The sequence below is a fragment of the Caretta caretta genome, chromosome 2 (assembly GCF_965140235.1).
Source record: "Caretta caretta isolate rCarCar2 chromosome 2, rCarCar1.hap1, whole genome shotgun sequence".
In the NCBI taxonomy this organism is placed as follows: Eukaryota; Metazoa; Chordata; order Testudines; family Cheloniidae; genus Caretta; species Caretta caretta.
The window spans coordinates 109,301,790-109,311,924 of NC_134207.1; the positions used below are offsets into that span (position 1 = coordinate 109,301,790).

Below are 10,135 nucleotides of genomic sequence, written 5' to 3' on the forward strand. Positions count from 1 at the left end.
AATGCACCACAGGCTTTTAGATTTAGCTTTAAAGTGTCTCTTTCACAAAAGTCACTATCCCTAATTATGTTTATGCAGTGTCTTGAATAGGTTGGTCTTGCAGTTCAGACACTGGACTAACAAACAGACTCCAACAACAGACTGCTGAATTGGAATTAATTTGCAAACTGGACACCATTACATTAGGCTTGAATAAAGACTGGGAGTGGATGTGTCATTACATAAAGTTAAACTATTTCCCCATGTTTATTTCCCCCCCTTACTGTTCCTCACATGTTCTTGTCAATGGCTGGAAATGGCCCACCTTGATTATCACTACAAAAGGTTTTTGTTTTTTTCCCCTCTCTCCTGCTGGTAATAGCTCACCTTACCTGATCACTCTCGTTACAGTGTGTATGGTAACACCCATTGTTTCATGTGCTCTGTGTATATAAAATCTCCCCACTGTATTTTCCACTGCATGCATCCGATGAAGTGAGCTGTGGCTCATGAAAGCTTATGCTCAAATAAATTTGTTAGTCTCTAAGGTGCCACAAGTACTCCATTTCTTTTTGCGGATACAGACTAACACGGCTGCTACTCTGAAACTCAGGAGATTGGCATTTGTTCTCAGCTCTGCCACAGACTTCCTACATGACCTTGAGCAAGTCTTTCTGTGCCTTTGGACAGCTAGCATGTCTAAAATGGGGACAATAATAGTTCCCTACCTCACAGGGCTGTTATTCAGAGAAACCTGTCAATGTTTGTGAGGTACTCATGAATTAAAGATATAATTAACACGGGGGAATAAAAAACTTGATTGATTTATTAAACAGGCTGTAAGGAGTTAAATAAAGTCTTTGATTATTTCTCCCTTCCACAAGCATGACTAGTATGTCTTATTAGGAGCTGCACATGTGGATATATCCTGAAGTGTGAAAACTGCTTCTGTTGTATGCTAAGTGATAAAAAAAAAAACAAAAAAACCAGTGAAATCTAGCTTAGGCTGCATTGCTGCTGACCAAGGCGGGGGGGGGGGGGGGGAGGGCAGATTTCAGGAATGTGCTGATTAACCCCTTCCTTCCCATTTTCTAGTGTTTACACTTGTAAGCCCTTTACTAATGTCTCCAGCATCTAATGGAGGCCACCATATGTAAGGTAAACTGGTCTGGAAATCATTTTTTTGGTGACAGAGTGGTGCTGAAGCCCATGGGCTTTCCTCCTCCTTAGTATGTGTATCAAAGACTCTCCCACTGCCTGGGAGGCAGGGATTCAAGGAATCAGAACAAGCTGCAGGTAGGAGGCTCAATTCACCATTGCTTTGTCCCTGGTGTCACCATTTACACCAGAGCCAAATGGATATAAAACCAGAATGACAATGTTTCACAGCCACTTTGCCCAGTGTCAGTGATTACACAATGGTGAGCCAGATCTATAGAGTTCTCAGGCACCCTTCATACACTGGCTTTCCTTTCTTTCACTCCGTAAGCCCTGGTCTACACTAGGACTTTAGGTCGAATTTAGCAGCGTTAAATCGATTTAAACCTGCACCCGTCCACACAATGAAGCCCTTTATTTCGACTTAAAGGGCTCTTAAAATCGATTTCCTTACTCCACCCCTGACAAGTGGATTAGCGCTTAAATCGACGTTGCCAGCTCGAATTTGGGGTACTGTGGACACAATTCAATGGTATTGGCCTCCGGGAGCTATCCCAGAGTGCTCCATTATGACCGCTCTGGACAGCACTCTCAACTCAGATGCACTGGCCAGGTAGACAGGAAAAGAACCGCGAACTTTTGAATCTCATTTCCTGTTTGGCCAGCGTGGCAAGCTGCAGGTGACCATGCAGAGCTCATCAGTACAGGTGACCATGATGGAGTCCCAGAATCGCAAAAGAGCTCCAGCATGGACCGAACGGGAGGTACGGGATCTGATCGCTGTTTGGGGAGAGGAATCTGTGCTATCAGAACTCCGTTCCAGTTTTCGAAATGCCAAAACCTTTCTGAAAATCTCCCAGGGCATGAAGGACAGAGGCCATAACAGGGACCCGAAGCAGTGCCGCGTGAAACTGAAGGAGCTGAGGCAAGCCTACCAGAAAACCAGAGAGGCGAACAGCCGCTCTGGGTCAGAGCCCCAAACATGCCGCTTCTATGATGAGCTGCATGCCATTTTAGGGGGTTCAGCCACCACTACCCCAGCCGTGTTGTTTGACTCCTTCAATGGAGATGGAGGCAATACAGAAGCAGGTTTTGGGGACGAAGAAGATGATGATGAGGAGGAGGTTGTAGATAGCTCACAGCAAGCAAGCGGAGAAACCGGTTTTCCCGACAGCCAGGAACTGTTTCTCACCCTAGACCTGGAGCCAGTACCCCCCGAACCCACCCAAGGCTGCCTCCTGGACCCAGCAGGCGGAGAAGGGACCTCTGGTGAGTGTACCTTTTAAAATACTATACATGGTTTAAAAGCAAGCATGTGAAAGGATTACTTTGCCCTGGCATTTGCGGTTCTCCTAGGTGTAGTCCTAAAGCCTTTGCAAAAGGTTTCTGGGGAGGGCAGCCTTATTGCGTCCTTCATGGTAGGACACTTTACCACTCCAGGCCAGTAACACGTACTCGGGAATCATTGTAGAACAAAGCATTGCAGTGTATGTTTGCTGGCATTCAAACAACATCCGTTCTTTATCTCTCTGTGTTATCCTCAGGAGAGTGAGATATAATTCATGGTCACCTGGTTGAAATAGAGTGTTTTTCTTCAGGGGACACTCAGAGGAGCCCATTCCTGCTGGGCTGTTTGCCTGTGGCTAAATAGAAATGTTCCCCGCTGTTAGCCACAGGGAGGGGGGAAGGTTGAGGGGGTAGTCACGCGGTGGGAGGAGGCAAAATGCGACCTTGTAACGAAAGCACATGTGCTATGTATGTAATGTTAACAGCAAGGTTTACCCTGAAAGAGTGTAGCCACTGTTTTATAAAATGTGTCTTTTTAAATACCGCTGTCCCTTTTTTTTTCTCCACCAGCTGCATGTGTTTCAATGATCACAGGATCTTCTCCTTCCCAGAGGCTAGTGAAGCTTAGAAAGAAAAAAAAACGCACTCGTGATGAAATGTTCTCCGAGCTCATGCTGTCCTCCCACACTGACAGAGCACAGACGAATGCGTGGAGGCAAATAATGTCAGAGTGCAGGAAAGCACAAAATGACCGGGAGGAGAGGTGGCGGGCTGAAGAGAGTAAGTGGCGGGCTGAAGACAGGGCTGAAGCTCAAATGTGGCGGCAGCGTGATGAGAGGAGGCAGGATTCAATGCTGAGGCTGCTGCAGGACCAAACCAGTATGCTCCAGTGTATGGTTGAGCTGCAGCAAAGGCAGCTGGAGCACAGACTGCCACTGCAGCCCCTCTGTAACCAACCGCCCTCCTCCCCAAGTTCCATAGCTTCCACACCCAGACGCCCAAGAACGCGGTGGGGGGGCCTCCGGCCAACCAGCCACTCCACCACAGAGGATTGCCCAAAAAAAAGAAGGCTGTCATTCAATAAATTTTAAAGTTGTAAACTTTTAAAGTGCTGTGCTTAAAGTGCTGTGTGGCATTTTCCTTCCCTCCTCCACCACCCCTCCTGGGATACCTTGGTAGTCATCCCCCTATTTGTGTGATGAATGAATAAAGAATGCATGAATGTGAAGCAACAATGACTTTATTGCCTCTGCAAGCGGTGATTGAAGGGAGGAGGGGCGGGTGGTTAGCTTACAGGGAAGTAGAGTGAAGCAAGGGGCGGGGGGTTTCATCAAGGAGAAACAAACAGAACTTTCACACTGTAGCCTGGCCAGTCATGAAACTGGTTTTCAAAGCTTCTCTGATGCGTACCACGCCCTCCTGTGCTCTTCTAACCGCCCTGGTGTCTGGCTGCGCGTAACCAGCAGCCAGGCGATTTGCCTCAACCTCCCACCCCGCCATAAACGTCTCCCCCTTACTCTCACAGATATTGTGGAGCACACAGCAAGCAGTAATAACAGTGGGAATATTGGTTTCGCTGAGGTCTAAGCGAGTCAGTAAACTGCGCCAGCGCGCCTTTAAACGTCCAAATGCACATTCTACCACCATTCTGCACTTGCTCAGCCTGTAGTTGAACAGCTTCTGACTACTGTCCAGGCTGCCTGTGTATGGCTTCATGAGCCATGGCATTAAGGGGTAGGCTGGGTCCCCAAGGATACATATAGGCATTTCAACATCCCCAACAGTTATTTTCTGGTCTGGGAATAAAGTCCCTTCCTGCAGCTTTTGAAACAGACCAGAGTTCCTGAAGATGTGAGCATCATGCACCTTTCCCGGCCATCCCACGTTGATGTTGGTGAAACGTCCCTTGTGATCCACCAGAGCTTGCAGCACTATCGAAAAGTACCCCTTGCGGTTTATGTACTCGGCGGCTTGGTGCTCCGGTGCCAAGATAGGGATATGGGTTCCGTCTATAGCCCCACCACAGTTAGGGAATCCCATTGCAGCAAAGCCATCCACTATGACCTGCACATTTCCCAGGGTCACTACCCTTGATATCAGCAGATCTTTGATTGCGTGGGCTACTTGCATCACAGCAGCCCCCACAGTAGATTTGCCCACTCCAAATTGATTCCCAACTGACCGGTAGCTGTCTGGCATTGCAAGCTTCCACAGGGCTATCGCCACTCGCTTCTCAACTGTGAGGGCTGCTCTCATCTTGGTATTCATGCGCCTCAGGGCAGGGGAAAGCAAGTCACAAAGTTCCATGAAAGTGCCCTTACGCATGCGAAAGTTTCGCAGCCACTGGGAATCGTCCCAGACCTGCAACACTATGCGGTCCCACCAGTCTGTGCTTGTTTCCCGAGCCCAGAATCGGCGTTCCACAGCATGAACCTGCCCCATTAGCACCATGATGCATGCATTGGCAGGGCCCATGCTTTCAGAGAAATCTGTGTCCATGTCCTGATCACTCACGTGACCGCGCTGACGTCGCCTCCTCGCCCGGTATCGCTTTGCCAGGTTCTGGTGCTGCATATACTGCTGGATAATGCGTGTGGTGTTTAATGTGCTCCTAATTGCCAAAGTGAGCTGAGTGGCCTCCATGCTTGCCTTGGTATGGCGTCCGCACAGAAAAAAGGCGCAGAACGATTGTCTGCCGTTGCTCTGACGGAGGGAGGGGCGACTGACGACACGGCTTACAGGGTTGGCTTCAGGGAGCTAAAATCAACAAAGGGGGTGCCTGTACATCAAGGAGTATTTCAGGCAGGACTTCACGGAGGGTTCCAATAAGAAATGGTGCACCTAAGTTATCGTTCTTATTGGAACAAGGAGGTTAGCCTGGCCTCTGATTGATACATGGCTAGATTTACCTCGCTGCACCTTCTCTGTGAGTGACTGCAGTGTGACCTAGAGGAATGAGTCCCCTAGACAGGGGAGGAGGCAAATGAGTACAAAACAAATCTGGTCTATTTCTTGTTTTGATCCACTCCATCTATCTTTTACATCTTTGGCTGGCAGCAGACGGTGCAGAAGGACTGCATGCCATCCACATCTCATGGCTGCTCGGCAGAAGATGGTACAGTACGACTGCTAGCCATCCTCATCTCTTGCCTGCCCGGCAGAAGATGGTACAGTACGACTGCTAGCAGTCCGTATCGCCTGCTCGCTCACCATAAGATGGTTCAATAGGACTGACTGCAGGACTAAAGAGAATGACCTGGTCAAGTCACTCCAAATTTAGTCCCTGCGCCCATGTCTGCCCAGGCGCTCCCAGCCGACGTGGCCAGGAGCACCTCGGACATGACGATGACGGCTACCAGTCGTACTGTACCGTCTGCTGCCAGAAGGCAAGGGGTTGCTGCTACTGTGCAGCAAAGCCATACCGCGTCTGCCAGCACCCAGGAGACATAGGGTGACGGTTACCTGAGCGGGCTCCATGCTTGCTGTGGTATGGCGTCTGCACAGGTAACTCAGGAAAAAAGGCGCGAAATGATTGTCTGTCCTTGCTTTCACGGAGGGAGGGAGGGAACGGGGGGCCTGACGATATGTACCCAGAACCACCCGCGACAATGTTTTAGCCCCATCAGGCATTGGGATCTCAACCCAGAATTCCAATGGGCAACGGAGACTGCGGGAACTGTGGGATAGCTACCCACAGTGCAACGCTCCGGAAGTCGACTCTAGCCTCGGTACTGTGGAAGCGCTCCGCCGAGTTAATGCACTTAATGCACTTAGAGCATTTTCTGTGGGGACACACACACTCGAATATATAAAACCGATTTCTAAAAAACCGACTTCTATAAATTCGACCTTATTCCGTAGTGTAGACATACCCTAAGTTTCCTCCCTCTTTCCTATGCACATTCCATAGGCAGGAAGGTGGGCTTGGGCCTGATTCTCTCCTTAGTCCCTGTGTTAGCCAGGAGCAACTCCATAGCTGTGAATGAAGTAACACCGGTGCAAGGTACAGGAGTCTCAGGGCCTGACACAGAAGTGATTGGAAAAACTTCCGAATTTCAACATTTTTGATGATGAAAAATGGGACAAGTTTTCACATCAAATATTTCCACTAGGTCTAGCCTGGCTATTGCCTCTCAAGCATCCCTTGGGCTGGGAGTGAGTCATTAGGTTTCACTCTCCCGCAGCTGCTGAAGGAATCACCTCTGACCCATTCCCAGCACTTACCTGCTCACCTAATATACCAGAGCCTGAGATTAGGCTGAGACATGGGTCTGGTGTGTGGCAGCTGAGCCAGTAGGGCTGGCTGTGAAATGCTTTATTTTATTGGATATATTTTTCCTCTCCTAATATCAGGCTGCAAATGAAAACACCTTTTCAACCCTCGTATTATTTCCCTTATGGATGGCACCTTTAATGTGTGCTATTCATTGTTATAATGGCTGCACCTGTGTATAGCAAGAAAACTGGAACTGCAGCAGCTGTGGACTGTAATTGCAAAACATTATTTTCTCTTTCTCCCTGAAAGCCTTTTTTTGTTGTTGTTGCTGAGAACGTCCGTTTATAATGATTGCAGACCTCTTTCTTTCCTCAGCGTACCCTATAACTATCTGACACCCATTTTGAAACACAGGATTGCTTCAAAGACCCACATGTGTGTGGGTGCACACACGCTCACCCGCACACACAGACAGAGAGTGCACAATGACACGAAGTGTCTGGGGGATTCTTTGTGTGTGGTCAGTGGGAAGGTTAGAATTGTTCATGTTATCATCGCTGCTCTGAGCAATAGTCTTTATGCAGGTTGGCATGGCGGTGCAGCAATGATTAATCCATTCCTTCCTTAGATAATCTGCCCCTGGGCGTCTGCAGTACTATGCATCAATTTAGCACCCCCAGGCCCGGATTAGCGCAGTGCCGATGGGGCACGAACGTGTGTGTGTGTGTGTGTGTCCATACCAGAGGCTAAACAACTCCGAAAAAGAGAGCTTTTAAAAAGTATACATTTTATTTTCAGTCATCTCAGCTATCATTTTATATTTAATCCACTGAGTTGGTGCTAGCTGGTTGAAGTTTCACGTTGTGTTTATAAATCAACGGTGAAGCTAGGAATTCAAAATGTATATTGCCACTGACTGTTCTGTTACCTACCCCGAAACACACACACGCGTGAAGTTGGATTTAGAACTCTTGTCCTACTTCTTCCAATGCAAGCCTCTGCCACTTGAACTGAAAGGGAACTAAAAGTTGTAGGAGGTATAGTATCCTCTTTGTGGGCCGGCCACCACAGAGCAACATCATTCTCTCATCCATTTACACTGCGTACATCCAGGACGTTACATCATCTACTCCAGTGGGTGCAGTGTGATGTGGAGGGCTAGCAGAGTAGCTGATTTGCGGGGGTGGGAATTGAGAACCTGCTAGCTACTCTAAGAAATGTTCCCCAAGGCAACCAAAAAATTGTATTCAGTTGCATATGCAGTAGCATGCCAGCCTACACTCAGGGTTTCAACAGAGCGTTGCTGAATAGGTGGATGATAAAAGTAAAAGAGAGGGTCCTAGCTATACTCATTCCTCTGCCATACACGCTTTGATCTATATTTCATAGGGCCCAACATAACCTTAATCTTCCAATCCTACATTTTGTTCCCCAACCTGAAGCCTAATATGGATTAGGGCCATTCTGTCACCTACAGACTGGAAGGGAGGCGTAATACAATATTATTTTATAGGTGCTGTGGTTCAGCGGCAGCAGCAGATGCTCAAGCTCATATATTTATTTAGGTGCTTACAGGACCCATCCCAGAAGTATCTGATCAGTTCTACTCTCACCAGTAGAAAGCACTACAAAGATATTCAAGGCTTCATAGAAAACAAGGAAAATATGGGGAAATGTAACCTAACAAAATCAGAATTGCATGTAGGAAGGAAACAAAAGATAGAAGAAACATGTCTCTCCTTGAAGGAAGGGGAAGACGTACTTATATTACTGTGAAATCTGGAACAGTTACTCTGGGCTGTAGGAAGTCTGAGACTGGAAAAAAAAATCAAAACCAGACATCTGGCCATCCTTGTCAGAGGGGATTAAATATTTTCCTAATGAAGGGCTCACGTAATTGGGTCAAAGTACTCCGTATTATACTATTACTATTATTATTTATTAGTAGTATCATTATTTTTCTAATTAATACTTTGATGCTGTCTGGGTAAAAGATATCTGTAAAATATTGATGTTGTGCAGGCATAATTAAAAAACAGGCCACAGCAAACCTGCATCTGTACTAATCAATGTAAATTGGACTACGTGTTCCCTGATACAATTCTAGATGCTGCTGCTATGCGGGTAGTCCAGGAGGTGGCAGTACTTCCTAAAGAATTTTGAAGAGTACTAAAATTCAGAAGCAAAATGACAAGATACAGTTAAAAAATAATAAAGGCAGAGCATGGGACCCCATTTTTTGTTTCTTATTCCTGTTCTGACAGATAAAATAAAGAGTTTTCATCTTTCTATTTAGCAGAATGTCAGCCCAGTAACATATTAGATATAACATGTATTTAAATGTCTTAGAGTTGCAAACTGGCAGGGAGATAAAATACAATCAATCTATTTCTTGGAGGGTGTTGTGAAATGGTATTTATAATACTTCACTTTAAGTCTAGGCTTATTTACTGGTAAATTTACTGGGGCTACTGTGTTTGTTTCTGTAAATTCCTCCAGTCACAGAGATTGTTTAGCTTCATGTAAACCTCATGGTATTTTTTGTGGAAAGGGTTGGTTTTTTGTTTTTTTTTTTTGGTGAATTTTGGGTGCTTTTTTTGTCCTTTACTTTTTTGTTTGTGCAGTCAAGGTTAAAAAGAAAGCTTAAAGGGGGTAGAGGCATTTTAATAAGATGAAGCAGAAAAAAAGAGAACAGTGAAAATTGTCTAGATTACAAAACACATCTGAATGCTTCATTCAAGCAATACTCGAATGCCAAGGCTATATTTGAGTTCCTATTCAACAGCACTGGAAAACGTTAGTGTATCGGAATTTTTTTCTAAGATTGTTTACCTGGAAGTTTCCTGCATTTTAGTTTTTCTCTGTGTGTGTGTGTGTTTGTGTTTGTGTATGTGAAACTTGTACGTGTGAAAGTGAAATGCTGATGGCATTAGATAATGGTATCTGGCATAATGTGAGTGGGGGCTGTGTAATCTCCTCTGCACACCTATGATGATGCCCTAATTTCTGATTAAAAGAAAAGGAGTACTTGTGGCACCTTAGAGACTAACAAATTTATTTGAGCATAAGCTTACGTGATTCTTACCTTAGTGTCAGGTCTGTTGGTAACGCAAACATGGTAAATTCTGCTCCAGAAGGTTTCTTGAGGATGACAAACATCTGTGAGAGACAAGATTGAAAGGACCTTGCCACCTAACCTACATTTAATATAGTCTCTTTTTTCTCCCTGCTGAATGTAGCCCTGAAGACTAAAGCCCTCTATTTATTCTCAAAGCCAGCATAGTAGCAATAGAAGCTCCCTCACACTGCATGGCAAATATGTGTCCTGGAGGGCACACAACTGGTGACAAGAGAGTAGTTTAGTCTTCCTGATCATTGATTCCTGGACCGCTTTGCTGAGACCACAAACAAGGATTCCAGTTCGTGTCATTGTAATGGTGGCCTAACGATACGGTTACCTGACAATTGTCGTGAACTGGACTGAGGCCACCCATT

General features: G+C 46.1%; 1 protein-coding gene across 1 annotated transcript; it reads left to right on the plus strand.

Annotated features, from left to right (window-relative positions):
- The first annotated feature begins 1,469 nt into the window (after positions 1 to 1,469).
- Positions 1,470 to 3,677, plus strand: LOC142070803 (uncharacterized). Its single transcript, XM_075124769.1, has 2 exons — positions 1,470 to 2,406; positions 2,995 to 3,677. Exons 1-2 carry the CDS (start codon positions 1,824 to 1,826, stop codon positions 3,513 to 3,515), a joined length of 1,104 nt encoding a protein of 367 aa, XP_074980870.1. The 5' UTR covers positions 1,470 to 1,823; the 3' UTR covers positions 3,516 to 3,677.
- The last annotated feature ends 6,458 nt before the right edge of the window (positions 3,678 to 10,135 follow it).

Coding starts and splice junctions, on each gene's coding strand:
- LOC142070803 (XM_075124769.1), top strand. CDS start 1,824: ATGCAGAGCTCATCAGTACAGGTGACCATGATGGAGTCCCAGAATCGC. Junction 2,407..2,994: donor AGGCGGAGAAGGGACCTCTG/GTGAGTGTACCT, acceptor TTTCTCCACCAG/CTGCATGTGTTTCAATGATC.